The following is a 22,816-nucleotide window of genomic DNA, read 5'->3' as shown; positions in this document are numbered from 1 at the left end:
AAAAAGAAGAACAAAGGAAAAACGCTTAAAATGTAAAACCAGAGCAGTTCTCTTGTATTTGGTAGTTCTTTACTTTCAGCAACATTATAAATAAAAGGATATCAACTAAAGGCCTCTTTAAGCTAGCAACATCAGTGACACTGATGTGTTGCTAAGGTAGCTTCATAGACAAAGCTAATTAGCTGTTTCTGGATACCACAGGGAGCCGGTAAAAGGTTTTTCATTACGAAGAAGAAATAAAGGAGCCGTGTTCATTGCAGACTCAAGCTAACAGGAGCTTTCGTTTTCTAAATGTGTAATTAGCGTTTTTTTTTTGCTTCACATAGATAGTACTAGCATAAATAGCCACAGCTTTACCTTAACACCTAACACTAGTTTGGCTCCCCCAGCAGGTGTGGGATGAACACCACTGAGGACACATTTTTGTTGACATGAAGAGGGGGCAGAAACACTGTGATAGCCACCAACAATGTCGATATAAGGTTTAATAATGTGACGGGAAAACCTGTCCTAACATTTTTATGCCTAAAACGGGTTTCAAACGTAGGGCCTGGAGCACCAACCAACCTGGGTCCAGTCTGACCTGCGGGATAAATGTGGAAATGACACGGAAGAGATTAACTGCAGTTTTATAAATAAAGTAACTAATATAATAAAAGAAACTATTATAATAGAAATAACTAATATTTTAATGAAAGTAACATTTTGATGAAATTAACAAATTTTGTAATAAAAGTAATATAGTATTTAAAAAACTATCATGTAACAGTAACTCTTAAATGTAAGCTGCTTGGGATAAAAGCGTCTGCTAAATGGCTGTAGAATAGAACATTAGAGGTAACTAATATTAAGAGTGGGGATTGACCAGTATGGAGTCTTTAGGGGCGATGCAGATACTGATCAGTCTTGGTCGATACGGGCTGCTGATTCTCTGTAGCTGATACTTGGAGCTAATACTGCTTTTTTTCCCCCTCAATTTACATAATACATGACAACAGCAATGTTAAAAGTCTCTTTTTAAAAAGCATTGATCAAAAATGAAAGTTCTGTAAGTTCTTAATCCTCCCAGTTTAGGAGCTGCAGGTTCTAATGGAGGAAGCGGATAGTCGGTATTTTCTACTGCCAGCCTGTACCGGCTCTTCTAGGTAATGATCCGGTTGCGTATGAGGTGGAAACGCTGCAGTCTGAACGTTTAGAGAAGCACCGGCGAGGGAACAGCTGCTGTTCTCTCCTCTTCAGCTTCACCTTCAGGTTAAATCTGGACTGATGAACGTGGTTCTGCTAAATCTTTGTTTTCTTTACATTAGGTGCATTTAACACAAAAAGGGCTGAGACAGTTTTGAAATGTAAGTTTTCAATAACACAGTCAAATAAAATCATGAAGCCGTGCTGGTCCCTGAATTTTCATTAAAACAAGTTTTAATATTTAGTATGTAAAGAACAGAGAGACATGATCATATTCCAACCACAGGTGGGTATTTTCACCACAGGCTGTTTTATTTTTAGACTCCCGACGTTCTGGATCAGATCATGTGGAAATACTGAGATGGATCCATGCTGCATTTTACATCATGCTGGATGTGTAGGGATAAACGTCCGTATAATCAAGAAGTTCCCTGAAAGCCTCAGCTGGCAGAGGAACATGCAGTCTGAGAGCCAGAAATATTCTTTCCTTCTTTCTGCATCGCGGTCGTATCATTGTAGGCAAAGCAGCACGTGTAAAGAAGACTAGAAAAATACTGTCATCTCCACTATTTACTATGAGGCTAAAACCAGTTTTTAGAAGTCCCAGCCGGAGCAGATCAGGTCTCCTGCTGCACGACTTTGCACACCTGCTGCAGGTGTCTGAGGTTTTTTCCAGCTTTGTGCTGCAGCCACTTCTAAACTTCATAGAATAAAACCAGACGGTTTAGAACTCATCGGGGTTGTTGCTCTACTGAAACTCTTTTACTAACCACTATTCAGAGGAAGAAATGTGGAGCTGTGGACCACTGGTGCTACATTTTGGGAAAGGGGTTTTCATCAGCATGTTGAAATATCAGCAATTCTCCTTGTTGTAAAGACGGCTGCATCCTGTCCTGTTATGTACAGCATTAAATGTGGTTATGAAATAAGACAATGCAGCAGAGCGTTAGTTTGTGATACAGATATAAAAATCTTTAGAATCACTGTGTAGAAATGAGATCAAGTGTTTGTGTGAATCGAGGTCGCGCTTGTTTAACGATTTATCGTGCAGCCCTAGATTCAGCACAACTGAGGATTTAAAACAAGTTAAGAAATTCACTGAAAAAACTAACCTCACCAGTCTGATACCCATTTCAGAGCTGGATCCTCCCCAAGACCAGTTTGATTTTACTGGAACTGAGATGAAGGAGGATAGAATAGAGCCTGAAGAGAAAATGATGTGAGACGCAGCTGGAAGAGTCGACAAATTACAGCAATAGAGATAGTTTTTATACCAAGTTGGTAAAGACTGATATGTGAGCAGGTTCAGAGCCTGGAGATAAGACCAGAGAGATGTCTGAGAGGAGAAAGAGATGACAAATTAAAGCTGCATTAATCTGAGGTACGAGTAGGACACTGCAGGACCGTAGTTAAGCTCCCCAGTAATACCCCCCCAAAAAGTCTGTAAATTCCCCCTATGTGATGCATGTAGGGGGAGAAATGAATTCCAGGCCCTGGTAAAATTGTTCTTTTAGGAAGCTCATGTCTGCTTTTGTTCTGCAGGGGTCTGTGGAGCCCATGCAGATTGATGCAGACCCTCAAGAGGACCAACAGAACGCTCCGGACATCAACTACATCGTGGAGAACCCAACTCTGGTAACGGTCATGTCCACTCTCTGTCACGTCTGTCCTGCCTGAACGTTTCCATGGAGACATGTGATGGTGTTTCCTGTCTGTAGGACCTGGAACAGTATGCCACCAGCTACAGTGGATTAATGCGCATCGAGAGGCTTCAGTTCATCGCTGAGCACTGCCCTCAGCTCCGAGTGGAGGCCCTCAAGATGGCCCTTACCTTCGTCCAGAGAACCTTTAATGTCGACGCCTATGAAGAGATCCACCGTAAACTCACCGAGGCCACACGGTATAAAGATTTAAACTTTCTAGTATTAAAGTAAAAATGGAAGGTAATCTGAATTAAAGATGTAGTATTAAACCAACGTAGCAGCAACTTCACATGTGAAATATTCATGAGTGAAATCTCCAGGTCTTCTGCATGAAGATGCCTCAAACGGCAAACTTTAGCAACATCTCAGCTGATCAGTCGGCTCAACGTCACCTCGCCTGTAGATATGACACCTACCCTCGTTCACCTTAGCAAACCTTTGTTAGCAAACGTGCTCAGGCGATAAAATGAGTCTGTGGCAGGCTGATGATCTGGTTGCTTTTTCCCACAAAGAGAAGCACAACATGCAGTGAACGCCTGGAAAAACAAGACTTCTGCTGAACTGGAGCAAAGTTCCGCCTGATTCTCTCATAGAAGCAGGAAGAATCTAAAACTGAGGGAATCCCTCTCCAGGAATGTCACAATTCTAGATTTACTTGGTATTATCAAAGAAATACTCAGGATTTCCCAACACTATAAATGTGTGAAACCACATGAACACACCCTGTAGGTCTTTAAGTTTTAGCATCTTCTGATGCCAACATAACTAAATGAGCAAAGTAAATTCCATCTACACCGCTGCTGTGTGCAGAATGAATAAATCCTACATATGAACTAGATTTCTCTCAGAGAAAAGGGATGAAAGGCTCCAGGACCTGTAACTGGACTTCTATCTGGACCTGTACTTGGACTTCTATCTGGACCTCTACCCGGACCTCTACCTGGACTTCTATCTGGTCCTCTACCTGGACCTGTACCTGGACTTCTATCTGGACCTCTACCTGGACTTCTATCTGGTCCTCTACCTGGACCTGTACCTGGACTTCTATCTGGACCTCTACCTGGACTTCTATTTGGTCCTCTACCTGGACCTGTACCTGGACTTCTATCTGGACCTCTACCCAGACCTCTACCTGGACTTCTATCTGGTTCTCTACCTGGACCTGGACTTCTATCTGGACCTCTACCTGGACTTCTATCTGGTCCTCTACCTGGACTTGTATCTGGACCTCTATCCGGACCTCTACCTGGACTTCTATCTGGACCTCTACCTGGACTTCTATCTGGTCCTCTACCTGGACCTGTACCTGGACTTCTATCTGGACCTCTACCCGGACCTCTACCTGGATTTCTATCTGGACCTTTACCTGGATCTCGACCTGGACTTCTGTCTGGACCTCTACCAGGACCTCTACCTGGTCTTTTACCTGGACCTCTACCAGGACCTCTACCTGGACTTGTATCTAGACTTTTACCTGGACCTCTACCTGGATTTTTACCTGAACCTCTACCTGGTCTTTTACCTGGACCTCTACCTGGACTTGTATCTAGACTTTTACCTGGACCTCTACCTGGACTTGTATGTAGACTTTTACCTGGACCTCTACCTGGATTTTTACCTGGACTTCTACCTGGACCTCTATCTCGACTTTACCTGGACTTCTACCTGGACCTCTGCCTGAACCTCTACATGGACTTCTACCTGGACCTCTGCCTGAACCTCTACCTGGACTTCTACCTGGACTCTGCCTGGACTTCTACCTGGACCTCTACCTGGACCTCTGCCTGAACCTCTACATGGACTTCTACCTGGACCTCTGCCTGAACCTCTACCTGGACTTCTACCTGGACTCTGCCTGGACTTCTACCTGGACCTCTACCTGGACCTCTACCTGGACCTCTACCTGGACCTCTACCTGGACCTCTACCTGGACCTCTACCTGGACTTCTACCTGGACTTCTACCTGGACCTCTGCCTAGACCTCTACCTGGACTTCTACCTGGACTTCTACCTGGACCTCTGCCTGGACCTCTGCCTGGACCTCTACCTGGACTTCTACCTGGACCTCTACCTGGACTTCTACCTGGACCTCTACCAGGACCTCTACCTGGACTTCTACCTGGACTTCTACCAGGACTTCTACCTGGACTTCTACCTGGACTTCTACCTGGACCTCTACCTGGACTTCTACCTGGACCTCTACCTGGACCTCTACCTGGACCTCTACCTGGACTTCTACCTGGACCTCTACCTGGACTTCTACCTGGACTTCTACCTGGACTTCTACCTGGACCTCTACCTGGACCTCTACCTGGACCTCTACCTGGACTTCTACCTGGACCTCTACCTGGACCTCTACCTGGACTTCTACCTGGACCTCTACCTGGACCTCTACCTGGACTTCTACCTGGACCTCTACCTGGACTTCTACCTGGACCTCTACCTGGACCTCTACCTGGACTTCTACCTGGACCTCTACCTGGACTTCTACCTAAACCTCTACCTGGACCTCTACCTGGACTTCTACCTGGACCTCTACCTGGACTTCTACCTGGACCTCTACCTGGACCTCTACCTGGACCTCTACCTGGACCTCTACCTGGACTTCTACCTGGACCTCTACCTGGACCTCTACCTGGACTTCTACCTGGACCTCTACCTTGACTTCTACCTGGACCTCTACCTGGACTTCTACCTGGACCTCTACCTGGACCTCTACCTGGACCTCTACCTGGACTTCTACCTGGACCTCTACCTGGACTTCTACCTGGACCTCTACCTGGACCTCTACCTGGACCTCTACCTGGACTTCTACCTGGACCTCTACCTTGACTTCTACCTGGACCTCTACCTGGACCTCTACCTGGACTTCTACCTGGACCTCTACCTGGACCTCTACCTGGACCTCTACCTGGACCTCTACCTGGACTTCTACCTGGACCTCTACCTTGACTTCTACCTGGACCTCTACCTGGACCTCTACCTGGACTTCTATCTGGACCTCTACCTGGACTTCTACCTGGACCTCTACCTGGACTTCTACCTGGACCTCTACCTGGACCTCTACCTGGACTTGGGAGGCTTCTTTTTGGAGACATTATAAAAAGCTTTTGAACATTTCTTTAGAAAGCAGGAAAACATCTGGCTAGCTTTGACTTCCAGCTGCTGTTTGACACATGGAAATAAAGAATCTAGAGCACACGTGTGGTGTAGCAGCCAGCCCGGTGCTGCTCTAGCGAGGCGTCCGTCTGTAGCTGCTTTGTTTATGACGCGCTAGGTGGCTAATGTTGTACCTGTTGTTTATGAGTAGAATTCAGTCCAGAAGACTTGGCCATGGTTGTGATATCACCAGTTTATTGTGTCTCAGATGCAGATGCATCCAAAGCAGATGAATCCAGAGCAGATGAATCCAGAGCGTAAAGTCCCGCGTCAAAAAAAAGAGAGAATTTGATGTGTGAGCTATTGTTACGGTTTGTTCATCTACCAGTGGTATGACAGGAACGCTGCTTCGCTCACTGTCTCTTTACTAACCAATCAGAAGTTGAGCAGGGTCTTGGAAAAGGTGTGGTAGGGATCCAGCTGCAGTTTAGATCCACACTATCGGCTCTTTGGATACGATGGAGCAGAGACGTTGGTGCAGCTGGAGCTGGAAACGTATTTATTTTACATATTTAGCTCTCTGTCCGCTGGTGGGAGGGGCTCACCTGCATTTTTCAGCTCTGTCCGTCAGTGTGGATGAAGAAATGTTCAGAGACGAAGTTAGCTTCTGATCTGTAAGATACAAAAAGGGCCAGTCCACTGTTTTTTGGGGACCCAGACCACATTAGACCAGGTCCTGCTGAAAAACTGCTACTTAGTGCAGCCTTGCAGTTGAAAAAGACAACTTAGAATTTAATATCTACTATAGGAAACTTGTTATTTCTTAGGGACCACATTTTTATTTCTATTTTTAGATTTTAAAAGAAAGAAAAACAAAACTTTTGCAAAAAGAGGATAGACAGACTTTCTTCTATACGAAGCTATCTAACGAAGCTTTGCTTCTGGAGCAGAAGTGTTTGTGTAATTCAGGAAGTCTGCTCCCATCCTGCAGATAGGTGATTTAATTTTCCTTTCTTCCCACCTGTAGAGAGGTGCAGGGTGTACCAGACACAGTACCTGAAGGTGGAGCCGTTCCTCCTCCCCTGGACTCGGCCTGGGCAGAATCCACCAGGAAGAAGGCTTTGCTCAAACTGGAGAAACTGGATACGGATCTCAAGAACTACAAAGGCAACTCCATCAAAGAGAGCATCAGGTATGAGGGCAGAATCCATGGCGGACTGGGTCCATGACCCTTCCCCTCGCTCCAGACCTGATCTGGAGGCCAGGCTGGCAGCAGCTTGCAGGTTTAACCTGCCAGCGGATGAATGTTTGGACCTAAAAACACAAGTTTAAGACTGCCTTAGCCAAACATTAAATCTAGACGGATTAAAACCGGCTTCACCATCGCGCTTGTCAGGCTTGTACAAAATTCAGAACTCAGTGGAGAATTTCATCTAAATTCTAATTCAGTTCTTGAATTTGAATTGAGATTGGAAACAGGAAGTGGAATTTCAATTCAGATTCTGATTGACGGAATTAGAATTGGAATTCCATGAAATTCAAAGGAATTGATACATAACTGAGGATATTTAAAGAAGAAGCTTTGCAGCATGTATCACGTGTGAACTTCATACAGATATGGTTCCCAGGCTTTATGTAAACCGTTCTTTATTATAGTAAATAGTTTTTTTGTTTTCAATCAAATCAACATTAAGAACATCCTCTATAAAACAGATCATTGAAACTGTAATAACTTTCAAATTGTGGAAAATGATGAGACAGCACTTCATTTCCCAGAATACCTTGCTCTGTCCAGGTCTTCAGTATGGTGGTCCAAACATTGTGGATCTTTAGTTTAGACTACACTCTTGTGAAATAAGCTGAAGGCCGGAGCTGCTTTGTGCTTTTGATTTAAAATGCACAGTAACACGTAAAAGGACGTTCATGGTGGTGAACCGGTTCCCACAGAGCAACCTGCAGCTGCTGCAGGGCTCCAGTCTGCTTCCATCAAGGCTGCCTCACATTTCAAACACCACCTCCAGGTAAGTGTACAGATTTATAATCTGTCTTTTGTTGCAACGGGAATCAGTAACATTACACTTTACTCACCACTGGAAATATGTGATGTCCCCTCATACATCCTCTCCTAAACATACGATGACTGTCCAATCACACTCTTTCTCTCTGGCTTGTGCAAGTCTTCATCAGGAATCTTGGATCATGTGAAAGTAAAGTAGCCTTGGAGGCAGGAGTGTGTTTGTTTAGCATAAACTTGCTGGTACAGTTCTCCACACCATGAAGACTTCAGACTGGGTTACCTGGGTCAAAAAATCACTTTCTCATTGATATGTGATGAGAATGAAATTCTCTGAACTGCATTGAGTTACACTTCCTGTAAATCGACGTCCGGTGGGGCAGCCAAGTCACATTCATTCAATGAATTCAATCAAATTCTGAATTTTGTACAAGCGCGATAGTCTGATACATTTATAGGTTCATTATTGATCTGAAATCAGATCTGTTTTCTGTTCATCAGCCTGGGTTCATTTCTGAATATTATTAATATATTCTAGGTTTTATCAAAGGAAAACCAAATGCCTAAATATACTGGATTTATTCATGTAATACATCTGATTTCAGCTGTAGTAAAAAATGTGAGGAAGTAGATTTATTACTTATTACAAGAACAGTGGATCTGATAGCAGATCTATTCTGAAACCAGTAAACAGTCCTGATGTGATCTTCACCACCTTCACATCCTTGTTGGAAAGACCAAACCCTCGCTGGATGCTGCTTCCAGGCACCTACACCAGTTACTCTGCTGATCTTCCACAATGATGTTACCAGATATTCCAAAAACTTTTTTGTCTTCATTAGATAATTCAGCAGCACTGAGTAAAAGTTATTCTAGAGTTGGACTGAGTGAAAACACTGAAAGTCACTTATTATGGGTGCTAATGCATTGGCAGACATTTTTCTGTTTTCATCACAAAACTTTGCATGTGTCTCCTCCCACAGTTTTAACTCTGTACCCACAAAAGTTATATCAAAACGTGCTTCTTCATCGGGAATGGTGTGCTATGAATTTTTCTCTACAAAAGTCTTGCGGTGTTTACGTTATTCGCAAAAAATTGCGATTTGTTTCTCATTGAAAAAGAATGGGATTTGTCTGAGATGAGCCAAAACCCAGGTCACTTCGGATCCCTAACACTCACCCATACTTCCACATAGAAACATCATTCAAACTTTAAACGGGTCACAAAAAATAAAACGTTGACTGTCTGAAAGGACATTTTCATATCTTTTACATTTTCCACACAATCGCACTTTACGATTTAGGAAAAATCACAAAAATCTCTCTTGCGCGCACTCTTAATTTTTATTCAGAAAATCACTCAAACAAATGTGTCTCATGACCAGAGCTTTAGCTCTACATTCACAATTATATACCAAAACAGAGCAGATTCAGTTGGCTTCAATAGGACCTCAGCTCATTTTTAGCTGGGACGTACAGATTTTGAGCTAAAAAGCTCCAAGAATCACAAAGTCGACTTTTTCCTCCCATTGAGTCCCATTCTACAGGAACTCTCGTGTTCTTAATTCACCACCGTTTAAATTGTGTTTGCATTAGAGTAAAATAATTTATATAATTTATTCAATGGTTTGTTTTGTACCGGGTGCGTGTGCAGCACGTTACGCTGCGCCACGGCCTGCGCAGCTATTCGCAGCCATTCGCAGCCATTTTATTCAGTGGTTTGTTTTATACCGGGTGCGCTGCAGCACGTATCGGAAGAGTCCCAGAAGCACGTTGTCTCCGCTAAATTTACGCACCGGGTCTATTTTTGATGCTTCACGCACCCAGAATGCGTTCAGATAGCCGCAGACAGGAAATCAGACACGGGAGCAGTGTAAAAGTTTCTGGTATTTTTCAAAATAAAAGCCCTGGTGCAGATTTGTGCTGTTGAACCATGAAAACATTACATGTTTAACTGGTCAGGGGGGTAACAGTATTTTTGTTTGACATCATAGAAGAAGAGACGTTTATCCTGAAGTGGAGAATCTTGTGCCACGCAGGTCAGAACAAAACCGCGGCACAGCTGTGGCGTGATGCACAACCACCCAGTACACCTCCCGCATAAGTGTCTAACTGTCGGTGTCTGTCAGCAAAGGTGGGGGCCGTTGTCATGACGACTCACTGTGCACTCAGCTGTGAGGAGCCACTTGACCTTTGACCTAATTCATTCAGTCCTGTTCGTTCATATTGTGGATTTTTCTTGTCCTCATTAATACAGGCCACATGTCCTCTATTTCTCCTCCTTCACGTGTGCCTCTTTTCTCATTCTCTCTCACACACACTGTACTTGTGTCTCCATCTCACGGTCTGTCTGCAGCACCTCCATCACACTCATTAGCCCTGCCTATGTCATTATACCAGTCAGGTAGCAGCTGCTTCCCTGTGACATCATAATACATGTATGTGAATGTGACCGGGCAGGAGCTGCATTGACACCAATCAAAATTTCCTGAAATTTTCAAATTTTTATTTTTATGTTAAATGAAGCTTCAGGAGTTCAGAATAATTAAAATAATTTTGTTGCATCTCATAGAAACTTCCTAGGTTTCCTAGAATAACTTTTCATCTGATTACAGGTCCGTCGGCGTTAAAAACGACTACTTCTCCTGTACTCACCGGTCCTCCTTTCCCCCTTGCAGGAGAGGCCATGATGACCTGGGAGACCACTACCTGGACTGTGGTGACCTCAGTAACGCCCTGAAATGCTACTCTCGTGCAAGAGACTACTGCACCAGCGCTAAACATGTTATTAACATGTGCCTGAATGTGATTAAGGTACACATCACATAGTTTTCATCATAAAAACATCACCATCACTACTATGTTGCTAAGAGACCTCTATTTAGACCTATACATGATGATGAAGCCACTTCCTGTCAGTCTTTCCACCAATCAGAGAGCTTAGATTGACGGTAACGTCCAATCAGGAGCAGCCAAAGATCAACCAGTGAGCAGAAAGTTCTATGTGTGTGTGAAAAGAAGAAAAATAATGCTCCTCTATGGCTGGAATAAAGCCAAGAAGACGTTTCTGATGCACGGTGGCGCCACAAAGCAGCTGAGCTGGAGTTGCAAATGATGATGAAGCCATTCCCGTGAATGAATATTTGAAGGATTGAAATCAGACATATGATGCAGAAGTTTGTCTCTTAGTAACATGATGGTTTGAAACAGATGAAATAAAGATGTTCATGTTCTGTGTTGTGTCCACCAGGTCAGTGTTTATCTCCAGAACTGGTCCCATGTTCTGAGCTACGTGAACAAAGCAGAGTCCACACCAGAAATAGCCGAGGTAAGCAGCAGCTCACAGGTCGGAGGTCAGGCTCTGGGGTCAAAGGTCAGGCTCTAGGGTCGAAGGTCAGGCTCAGGATTCGGGGGTCCGAATTTCTGGTTGGGGTTCAGATTCTCAGGTCGGAGGTCAGACTTTAGTTCTAACGTGTTATGAATCTTCTTCCTGAAATGTCCTCCGCTGACTGTTTCCTTGTCTGCAGCAACGAGGGGAGCGAGACAGCCAGAACCAGGCCGTCCTCACCAAGCTAAAGTGTGCTGCAGGTAAAACCAGCTCACACACCTGCACTGAGCACTAGTTCATGCTTTATGACAGGAGTGTCACACTTTGCTATATGGTAGGATTTTGTTGTTTCCCTGCTCCAACACACCTGACTGACAAGTTAATGTCACCGTGTTGGAGCAGGAAAACAACAAAAGCCAGCAGGAATGTGGCCCCCGAGAACAGCCACTGGACACCCCTGCTTTAGGTTGACTGTACGTCTCAGTGTTTGCATCAGTTGAAGCTCAACATCTTGTTCTCTATGGACCTTTTGTACACATCTACTGTGTGGTGTACATGACCGATGAAGGACCTGGGTCGGGGGGTTGGAGTGATGGGCTTTAGGGGTATTATTCCACAGCTGAATGGGTGGACATGAACAAATCTGACTTTACTTCTTGTGGTTGTAGGACTGGCTGAGTTGGCCTCCCGAAAATACAAACCAGCTGCCAAATGTTTCCTGCAGGCTTCATTTGACCACTGTGACTGTCCAGAGGTAACAAAAAAAATCTGAGTTTACCCTAAAAACTAAATCTGTGTTGTTTTTTAAATTGGACACAAATCTGAACGTAGTCCTAGGAATGAGTAAAGTAGTTTTAGGAATGAGTAAAGTAATCCTAGGAATGAGTAAAGTAGTTTTAGGAATGAGTAAAGTAATTCTAGGAATGAGTAAAGTAGTTTTAGGAATGAGTAAAGTAATCCTAGGAATGAGTAAAGTAGTTTTAGGAATGAGTAAAGTAGTTTTAGGAATGAGTAAAGTAATCCTAGGAATGAGTAAAGTAGTTTTAGGAATGAGTAAAGTAGTTTTAGGAATGAGTAAAGTAGTTTTAGGAATGAGTAAAGTAGTTTTAGGAATGAGTAAAGTAATCCTAGGAATGAGTAAAGTAGTTTTAGGAATGAGGAAAGTAGTTTTAGGAATGAGTAAAGTAATCCTAGGAATGAGTAAAGTAGTTTTAGGAATGAGGAAAGTAATCCTAGGAATGAGTAAAGTAGTTTTAGGAATGAGGAAAGTAATCCTAGGAATGAGTAAAGTAGTTTTAGGAATGAGTAAAGTAGTTTTAGGAATGAGTAAAGTAGTTTTAGGAATGAGTAAAGTAGTTTTAGGAATGAGTAAAGTAGTTTTAGGAATGACGAAAGTAGTTTTAGGAATGAGTAAAGTAATCCTAGGAATGAGGAAAGTAGTTTTAGGAATGAGGAAAGTAGTTTTAGGAATGAGTAAAGTAATCCTAGGAATGAGGAAAGTAGTTTTAGGAATGAGGAAAGTAGTTTTAGGAATGAGTAAAGTAATCCTAGGAATGAGTAAAGTAGTTTTAGGAATGAGGAAAGTAATCCTAGGAATGAGTAAAGTAGTTTTAGGAATGAGGAAAGTAATCCTAGGAATGAGTAAAGTAGTTTTAGGAATGAGTAAAGTAGTTTTAGGAATGAGTAAAGTAGTTTTAGGAATGAGTAAAGTAGTTTTAGGAATGAGTAAAGTAGTTTTAGGAATGACGAAAGTAGTTTTAGGAATGAGTAAAGTAATCCTAGGAATGAGGAAAGTAGTTTTAGGAATGAGGAAAGTAGTTTTAGGAATGAGTAAAGTAATCCTAGGAATGAGGAAAGTAGTTTTAGGAATGAGGAAAGTAGTTTTAGGAATGAGGAAAGTAGTTTTAGGAATGAGTAAAGTAATCCTAGGAATGAGTAAAGTAGTTTTAGGAATGAGTAAAGTAATCCTAGGAATGAGGAAAGTAGTTTTAGGAATGAGGAAAGTAGTTTTAGGAATGAGTAAAGTAATCCTAGGAATGAGTAAAGTAGTTTTAGGAATGAGTAAAGTAATCCTAGGAATGAGGAAAGTAGTTTTAGGAATGAGGAAAGTAGTTTTAGGAATGACGAAAGTAGTTTTAGGAATGAGGAAAGTAGTTTTAGGAATGAGTAAAGTAATCCTAGGAATGAGGAAAGTAGTTTTAGGAATGAGGAAAGTAGTTTTAGGAATGAGTAAAGTAATCCTAGGAATGAGGAAAGTAGTTTTAGGAATGAGGAAAGTAGTTTTAGGAATGACGAAAGTAGTTTTAGGAATGAGTAAAGTAGTTTTAGGAATGAGTAAAGTAATCCTAGGAATGAGTAAAGTAGTTTTAGGAATGAGGAAAGTAGTTTTAGGAATGAGGAAAGTAGTTTTAGGAATGAGGAAAGTAGTTTTAGGAATGAGGAAAGTAATATCTAATGAGGAACTGTGCTGCAGTAGAAGGTAAAAGTGAACCTGAGCAGGTTTCCAGGTGTTTAATAAGGTGTTACGCAGGTGAATATCTCAGGAAGCCATCAGCCGATGATGATGATGATGGACACCTGTATCAATGGTCAATCAGGAGGATCCAGGGATAGCCCCACATTAAACCGAAACACCATGAGGGTACAGAAAGACCTGAAGCCCAAGATAGTCTATGATAGGAAGAGAGGATCCTTCACTATAAAACCTCCTTCATCTCCATGGAAACCAGCAGGACCTTCATGGTTCATGTCAAACAAAGGCAGAGTCATAGGAGAACACGTTAGCTGTTTTTAGAGCTGGAATCAAACTTTTCACCACAAACGGTAAGGCCTGGTCTCTGGTTCTGGCTGCTAGCGCCAGAGTTTCTGTCCCACCGTGATGAGACGTCTCTGTAACCAGGACAGTCTCAGCTTTCAAGGGACTCCTGGTTTGCATAGAGAAATTAGCAGAAGCTCTAAAGTGGAGCATAGAAGAGGGGGTGGGGGTCTGTTAATATGAGATTAAAGGTTTTTTATCCGGTCCGTCTACTGCTTCCTAGGACCTTTCACCTTTTCAGCTGGTAATTGGAAGATTCACCACTTTGCTGAAATTGCTGGAAAAGAGAATGTTAGTTTCATATACTGGGAATGAAAGTTAATTTCTAGCACCGGTACTGGTGCAACAAGTTCTGCCAGCAGCAGCAGATGCCATCTGTGACAGCTGTAGCGTTAGCAAGCAGAACCAGTAAGGGTGTACTGATTTGTAGTATTAAATCCCAAACCTCAGTAACGTTCCCATTCTATGGTCCGTCTTGCTGTAAAACAACTGGTCCAGCTGGGAAAAATGACCTCCAGGAAGACCTGGAGCCACAGAACAACGAGAAGCTGTTGACTCAGATGGGTGGAAACCCACTGGACACAAGGTTTTCATGGACCAGTCCTTGCAGGTCCTGTTGAGGACCAGTACAGATTAGAAGCTGCTGGGCAGGTTTCCAGATGGTTCTGACAGGAAACGATGAGGTATGGAATCTGAACAGAAGCCCGGGCTAGATCACTTTCGATTGGGTCACCCACCTGATCTGACACCCGATGATCCCGAACACATCACGAACCATGTGTCGAGATTCCACGGTTAGATGTACAGGTATTCAAGAATAAGTCCCGTCATCGCTCTCAGCCCACCCAGTGAGAAGGATTGGAGCTGCTTATCAAGTCTTTTCTTAGCAGAGCAAAGCTAAAGGGCCAGGAGCAGAACATAGGGCCAGGTTTGCATGAACATACTGTCTCTACAATTAGGAGAATGTCGTCATAAATGATCATTCATGCTTTTATCTCGTATTGATTATTATAATTCTGATTTTACTCGTTTCAGTAAGGCGACTCTCAGCAGTGCAGAACTCTTTAAATGAGATGTGACCGTGAAGCACTGGTGATAAACTGTGTTCTCCCTGCAGCTGTTGTCTCCCAGTAATGTGGCGGTGTATGGAGGCCTGTGTGCTCTGGCCACGTTTGATAGACAAGAACTCCAACGTAACGTCATCTCCAGCAGGTAAACATCTTTCTACCTAGCCTGACTTCCTGGGTTGAAACATGGATCCATTATCACGTTAATAATAGGCCTATTGCGATAACAAATTTTGCTGTGTGATAAATTTTCTCAGAAATTATTGCGATAAGCAATAATATTACGCAAAGACCATTTTCAACAAATATAATGACAATGCCATAATAATGCAAATACACCCTTTCAAAGATCAATAAACTTTCATTTCTAAAGAACATTTTACACTGAAACTGGAAGAAATTTTAAATAAAACATTAAACAGAACGGACTCTCAGTCTCATTAACAATGAATGAAACCCAAACACAACCAAAAACAATAAGTATGAGAGAAAATAAAGCCTCTGTTCTGTAAACAAAACTGCCCTTCAAAAAATATATTAATATTTAATCATAAGGGCTCAAACAGGAAAACCTGGTAAAACTGCCTGTTTGTACCATTTAATTTAAAAAATCTAGGAAAAAATATAAACTGCCCATCGTTGCTGTTTGTGAAGCTGAAATATCTCCCTCATCACTGCGTGTCGACTGATCTATGAGCAGTGGATGAACCACTGCTGCGACACCACGCTGCTGCGACACCACGCTGCCACAACATTAAGCTGCTGCGACACCACGCTGCCGCAACATGAAGCTGCTGCGACACCACGCTGCCACCACGCTGCTGCGACACGACGCCGCCCCGACACAACGCTGCTGCGACACCACGCTGCTGCGACACCACGCTGCTGCGATGCCAAGCTACATGACGCCACACTGCCACCACACTGCCGCGACATGACGCTGCTGCGACGCCACACTGCCACCACGCAGCTGCGACGCCATGCTGCCACGCTGCCGCTACATGACGCTGCTGCGACGCCACACTGCCACCACGCTGCCGTAACATGACGCTGCTGCGACACCACGCTGCCGCGATGCCACAACACCACGCTGCCGTGACACCATGCTGCCGCGACACGACACTGCTGCAATGCCGCGCTGCTGCGACGCCACACTGCCACCACGCTGCCGCAACATGATGCTGCTGCGACGCCACACTGCCGCGACGCCACACTGCCACCAAGCTGCCGCAACATGACGCTGCTGCGCCACCACGCTGCCGCTACATGACACTGCTGCGACGCCACGCTGCCGCGACACCACACTACCACCACGCTGCTGCGGTGCCACGATGCTGCGACACCACGCTGCCGCGACGCTATGCGACATGACGCTGCCGCAACGCCACGCTGCTGCGACACCACACTACCACCACGCTGCTGCATCTCTTGATGTGTAATCAGTGTGAGAAATCGGAGGTTTAGCGTGAAAGCATAAGAAGCCACTCAAAGTGCGTGAGTCTCACAGCCGATGCGTGAGAGTTGGCGGCCCTGTAAACAAACATGGTGTACCGGCTCGTACATGTTAGTGCTTCACCACGGTCTCTGCTGCAACATGCTGCTGTCACGTATGACACAAGAGAGACCACTCCGCAAGAAACCAGAGCGTTCAGTCCAGATACACTACAGTGAAACCTGCTGTCATATACAGTCTATGGTAAAGTAAGATAGAAAGAAAAAAAAGATTGCGGCCAGCAAACTAATCGCGCTCATGTTTTTCTTACCGTGCAATTAATTGACTTATTGCTTATTGCGACAGGTCTAGTTCATAAAGTAGTTTTTGGGTCACATCTGTCCTTTTTTTGGTGATCCATGAGTTTGGATTCAGTATTTTTACCAATAGAAATCTGATATTATTTTTTGTCCTCAGCTCCTTTAAGTTATTTCTGGAGTTAGAACCTCAGATCCGAGACATCATCTTCAAGTTCTACGAATCCAAGTATGCGTCCTGTCTGAAGCTGCTGGATGAGATGAAGGTAAAATCAGAGTCTTCTCCTCGGCACAGCTTTTTAAACACACAATGCTTCATGAGAAAATTTAGTGAGTCAAACCGTTTAAAATGTAAATAAATTTAATGATTTCCAGATCCCATTAGCTCACATCCTGCATCCATCACAGCAGCATGGCTGCACAGGAGAGTTCGGCTGCTGAACTGGCCTGCCTGCAGTCCAGACTCCATGAAATGATAAAAGTGTTTGTTTCAGCATCTGATATGTGATGATGATGGAGATCTCTGTGGTGTTTGTTCCAGGATAACCTGCTGTTGGACATGTACCTGGCACCTCACATCAGGACTCTGTACAGTCAGATCAGGAACAGAGCTCTGATTCAGGTGAGACTTCTTTTTCCAGACATTTCTGTCCCGTCCAGGAGGTTTACAATCCAGCCACTAAATGTAGTTTTATTCAGAGACTCTATCTGGTAAATCCACAATGATCCATGATAACAGCATTATTTATCACATTTCATCATAAAAACATCACCATCACTACTATGTTGCTAAGAGACCTCTATTTAGACCTGGACATGATGATGAAGCCACTTCCTGTCAGACTTTCCACCAATCAGAGAGCTTAGATTGAAGGTAACGTCCAATCAGGAGCAGCCAAAGATCAACCAGTGAGCAGAAAGTTCTATGTGTGTGTGAAAAGAAGAAAAATAATGCTCCTCTATGGCTGGAATAAAGCCAAGAAGACGTTTCTGATGCACGGTGGCGCCACAAAGCAGCTGCTACACACTGGTTTATACTGGGATTCAAAACTGTTACAGACTGGTTTATACTGGGATTAAAAGCTGTTACAGACTGGTTTATACTGGGATTAAAAGCTGTTACAGACTGGTTTATACTGGGATTAAAAGCTGTTACAGACTGGTTTATACTGGGATTAAAAGCTGTTACAGACTGGTTTATACTGGGATTAAAAGCTGTTACAGACTGGTTCATACTGGGATTAAAAGCTGCTACAGACTGGTTCATACTGGGATTAAAAGCTGCTACAGACTGGTTTATACTGGGATTAAAAGCTGCTACAGACTGGTTTATACTGGGATTAAAAGCTGCTACAGACTGGTTTATACTGGGATTAAAAGCTGCTACAGACTGGTTTATACTGGGATTAAAAGCTGTTACAGACTGGTTCATACTGGGATTAAAAGCTGCTACAGACTGGTTTATACTGGGATTAAAAGCTGCTACAGACTGGTTTATACTGGGATTTAAAGCTGCTACAGACTGGTTTATACTGGGATTAAAAGCTGTTACAGACTGGTTTATACTGGGATTAAAAGCTGCTACAGACTGGTTTATACTGGGATTAAAAACTGCTACAGACTGGTTTATACTGGGATTAAAAGCTGCTACAGACTGGTTTATACTGGGATTAAAAGCTGCTACACACTGGTTTATACTGGGATTAAAAGCTGCTACACACTGGTTTGTACTGGGATTAAAAGCTGTTACAGACTGGTTTATACTGGGATTAAAAGCTGCTACAGACTGGTTTATACTGGGATTAAAAGCTGTTATAGGCTGGTTTATACTGGGATTAAAAGCTGTTACAGACTGGTTTGTACTGGGATTAAAAGCTGCTACAGACTGGTTTGTACTGGGATTAAAAGCTGTTACAGACTGGTTTATACTGGGATTAAAAGCTGCTACAGACTGGTTTATACTGGGATTAAAAGCTGTTACAGACTGGTTTATACTGGGATTAAAAGCTGTTACAGACTGGTTTATACTGGGATAAAAAGCTGCTACAGACTGGTTTATACTGGGATTAAAAGCTGTTACAGACTGGTTTATACTGGGATAAAAAGCTGCTACAGACTGGTTTATACTGGGATTAAAAGCTGTTACAGACTGGTTTATACTGGGATTAAAAGCTGTTACAGACTGGTTTATACTGGGATAAAAAGCTGCTACAGACTGGTTTATACTGGGATTAAAAGCTGTTACAGACTGGTTTATACTGGGATAAAAAGCTGCTACAGACTGGTTTATACTGGGATTAAAAGCTGCTACAGACTGGTTTATACTGGGATTAAAAGCTGTTACAGACTGGTTTATACTGGGATTAAAAGCTGCTACAGACTGGTTTATACTGGGATTACAGACTGGTTTATACTGGGATTAAAAGCTGCTACAGACTGGTTTATACTGGGATTAAAAGCTGCTACAGACTGGTTTATACTGGGATAAAAAGCTGCTACAGACTGGTTTATACTGGGATTAAAAGCTGCTACAGACTGGTTTATACTGGGATTAAAAGCTTCTACAGACTGGTTTATACTGGGATTACAGACTGGTTCATACTGGGATTAAAAGCTGCTACAGACTGGTTTATACTGGGATTAAAAGCTGCTACAGACTGGTTTATACTGGGATAAAAAGCTGCTACAGACTGGTTTATACTGGGATTAAAAGCTGCTACAGACTGGTTTATACTGGGATTAAAAGCTGCTACAGACTGGTTTATACTGGGATTAAAAGCTGCTACAGACTGGTTTATACTGGGAATAAAAGCTGCTACACATTGGTTTATACTGGGATTAAAAGCTGCTACAGACTGGTTTATACTGGGATTAAAAGCTGCTACAGACTGGTTTATACTGGGATTAAAAGCTGCTACAGACTGGTTTATACTGGGAATAAAAGCTGCAACACATTAGTTTATACTGGGATTAAAAGCTGCTGCAGACTGGTTTATACTGGGATTAAAAGCTGCTACAGACTGGTTTATACTGGGATTAAAAGCTGCTACAGACTGGTTTAAACTGGGAATAAAAGCTGCTACACACTGGTTCATACTGGGATTAAAAGCTGCTACAGACTGGTTTATACTGGGATTAAAAGCTGCTGCAGACTGGTTTATACTGGGATTAAAAGCTGCTACAGACTGGTTTATACTGGGATTAAAAGCTGCTACAGACTGGTTTAAACTGGGAATAAAAGCTGCTACACACTGGTTCATACTGGGATTAAAAGCTGCTACAGACTGGTTTATACTGGGATTAAAAGCTGCTACAGACTGGTTCATACTGGGATTAAAAGCTGCTACAGACTGGTTTATACTGGGATTAAAAGCTGCTACACATTAGTTTATACTGGGATTAAAAGCTGCTGCAGACTGGTTTATACTGGGATTAAAAGCTGCTACAGACTGGTTTATACTGGGATTAAAAGCTGCTACAGACTGGTTTAAACTGGGAATAAAAGCTGCTACACACTGGTTCATACTGGGATTAAAAGCTGCTACAGACTGGTTTATACTGGGATTAAAAGCTGCTACAGACTGGTTCATACTGGGATTAAAAGCTGCTACAGACTGGTTTATACTGGGATTAAAAGCTGCTACAGACTGGTTTATACTGGGATTAAAAACTGCTACAGACGGGTTTATACTGGGATTAAACGCTGCTACAGACTGGTTTATACTGGGATTAAAAGCTGCTACAGACTGGTTTATACTGGGATTAAAAGCTGCTACAGACGGGTTTATACTGGGATTAAAAGCTGCTACAGACGGGTTTATACTGGGATTAAAAGCTGCTACAGACTGGTTTATACTGGGATTAAAAGCTGCTACACACTGGTTTATACTGGGATTAAAAACTGCTACAGACGGGTTTATACTGGGATTAAAAGCTGCTACAGACTGGTTTATACTGGGATTAAAAGCTGTTACAGACTGGTTTAGATTAGACAAAAAAAAACAGTTTGGAGTTTTAGAGGTTAATGAAGAAACGTGTTTAGTGTGGGTAAACTTGTGTGTGTGTGTGTGTGTGTGTGTGTGTGCGTGCGTGCGTGCAGTATTTCAGCCCCTATGTATCGGCTGATATGACCAAGATGGCCCAGGCCTTCAACACCACCGTGGTAGCTCTGGAGGACGAGCTGACCCAGCTCATTCTGGAAGGTCTAGTCAACGCTCGAATCGACTCCCACAGCAAAGTATGACCTCACACACCTCCTGGTTCTGTCTGAGGCTCTGACTAACTGAGTGTGATTGACAGATCCTGTACGCAAGGGACGTGGACCAGAGGAGCACCACGTTTGAGAAGTCCCTTCACATGGGCAAGGAGTTCCAGAGACGAGCCAAGGCCATGATCCTCCGAGCTGCCGTGCTGCGGAACCAGATCCATGTCAAGGTAAAGACCTGCACTCCTGGTTGATGTTGGACTGATTCTTCATCACTGAAACCTCCTCCTCATCCTCAGTCTCCACCCAGAGAGGGCAGCCAGGGGGAGCTGACACCAGCCAACAGCCAGACCAGGATGAGCACAAACATGTGAGGAGGAGGTGGTTTTCAGAGTCTGAAGGATTGTTCTTCATCAGCACCTCTCCCTCCTCATCAGCTCCAAGCTGTGAAGTAATCTGTTAACCAGCGGGTGGATAAAACCAGCTGAGAACTCCACGTGTAAATGATCCCTGGATGGAACCTTTAGCTTTTAAAATAAAACATCTACCACAACATAAAACCTTCTCCTGTTGCTTCAGTACCTGGACCTGTTGTAGATCAAGGCTTACGATAACCAGACAGTAGTTTAGCTTTTCAGTTCATTGTAGTCCAGATAAACTCCAGTTAAATCCTTCCACATTAGTCCAGTTTAAAAGAACCGTGTTCATATAAACCAGGGGTGCCCAAAATCGGTCCTCGGGGGGCCGCTGTCCTGCAGATTTTCCAATGTTACCTGCTTCAACACACCTGACTCAAATGAAATAGATCCAACAGCCTATTATGTTTTGCACAGTGACTCATCAGTTTAAGGTGGTTTTGGAGCAGGGACACATCAAATACCTGCAGAATTGTGGCCCTTTAGGACCAGAGCTGGACACCCCTGATATAAACCACCAGAACCAGGAAGGAAGGAAAACCTCCACCAGAGCCGGAACCAGGAAGGAAAACCTCCATCAAGACCAGAAACTAGTTAGCATGTCCTTGGTCTTACATGGAAGCAGAAGGAAGGACTCATCACACCAAGATATAACCCAGTACTCATCCAATACAGGCCCACGATGTTCATCAGCTAATTATTTAAATGTTTACTGCGACAGTCATTAGTACAAAGAATAAGGAGTAAGGGGGAGAGACGGAACCAGTGCAGCCCTTTGGAGAGGTTAGCATTAGCTCTCACACATTAGCTTCTATCCATCCATCCATTTTCTACCTCTTATCCGGGATCCGGTTGCTGGGGCAGCTGCCTAAGCAGGGAAACCCAGACTTCCCTCTCCCCGGCCACATTCACCAGCTCATCCAGGGGGATCCCGAGGTGTTCCCAGGCCAGCCGAGAGATGTAGTCTGTCCAGTGTGTCCTGGGTCTGCCCCGGGGCCTCCTTCCGGTGGGACGTGCCCGGAACACCTCACCAGGGAGGCGTCTAGGAGGCATCCTAACCAGATGCCTGAGCCACCTCATCTGGCTCCTCTCGATGTGGAGGAGCAGCGGCTCTACTCTGAGCCCCTCCCGGATCACCGAGCTTCTCACCCTATCTCTAAGGGAGAGCCCGGCCACCCTGCGGAGAAAACTCATTTCAGCCGCTTGTATTTGCGATCTTGTTCTTTCGGTCACTAC

General features: G+C 43.6%; 1 protein-coding gene across 1 annotated transcript in view; it reads left to right on the top strand.

The window, feature by feature from the left end:
- The window catches only part of gps1 (G protein pathway suppressor 1), a 22,172-nt gene extending 448 nt beyond the window's left edge, over nucleotides 1-21,724 (top strand). Inside the window, exons 2-14 of the mRNA XM_042001368.1 lie at nucleotides 2,728-2,820; nucleotides 2,904-3,085; nucleotides 7,015-7,179; nucleotides 10,680-10,815; nucleotides 11,252-11,329; nucleotides 11,529-11,589; nucleotides 11,998-12,083; nucleotides 15,262-15,356; nucleotides 17,121-17,226; nucleotides 17,502-17,582; nucleotides 21,060-21,197; nucleotides 21,260-21,394; nucleotides 21,464-21,724. Coding sequence (XP_041857302.1) covers nucleotides 2,728-2,820; nucleotides 2,904-3,085; nucleotides 7,015-7,179; nucleotides 10,680-10,815; nucleotides 11,252-11,329; nucleotides 11,529-11,589; nucleotides 11,998-12,083; nucleotides 15,262-15,356; nucleotides 17,121-17,226; nucleotides 17,502-17,582; nucleotides 21,060-21,197; nucleotides 21,260-21,394; nucleotides 21,464-21,538 — 1,431 coding nt within the window. The 3' untranslated portion in view covers nucleotides 21,539-21,724. The remainder of the gene's footprint in view (nucleotides 1-2,727; nucleotides 2,821-2,903; nucleotides 3,086-7,014; nucleotides 7,180-10,679; nucleotides 10,816-11,251; nucleotides 11,330-11,528; nucleotides 11,590-11,997; nucleotides 12,084-15,261; nucleotides 15,357-17,120; nucleotides 17,227-17,501; nucleotides 17,583-21,059; nucleotides 21,198-21,259; nucleotides 21,395-21,463) is intronic.
- The last annotated feature ends 1,092 nt before the right edge of the window (nucleotides 21,725-22,816 follow it).

The sequence above is a fragment of the Melanotaenia boesemani genome, chromosome 2 (genome assembly GCF_017639745.1).
Source record: "Melanotaenia boesemani isolate fMelBoe1 chromosome 2, fMelBoe1.pri, whole genome shotgun sequence".
Taxonomy (NCBI): Eukaryota; Metazoa; Chordata; class Actinopteri; order Atheriniformes; family Melanotaeniidae; genus Melanotaenia; species Melanotaenia boesemani.
Note: the sequence above shows the minus strand (reverse complement) of the source record. Positions and strands in the feature narration are given on the sequence as shown.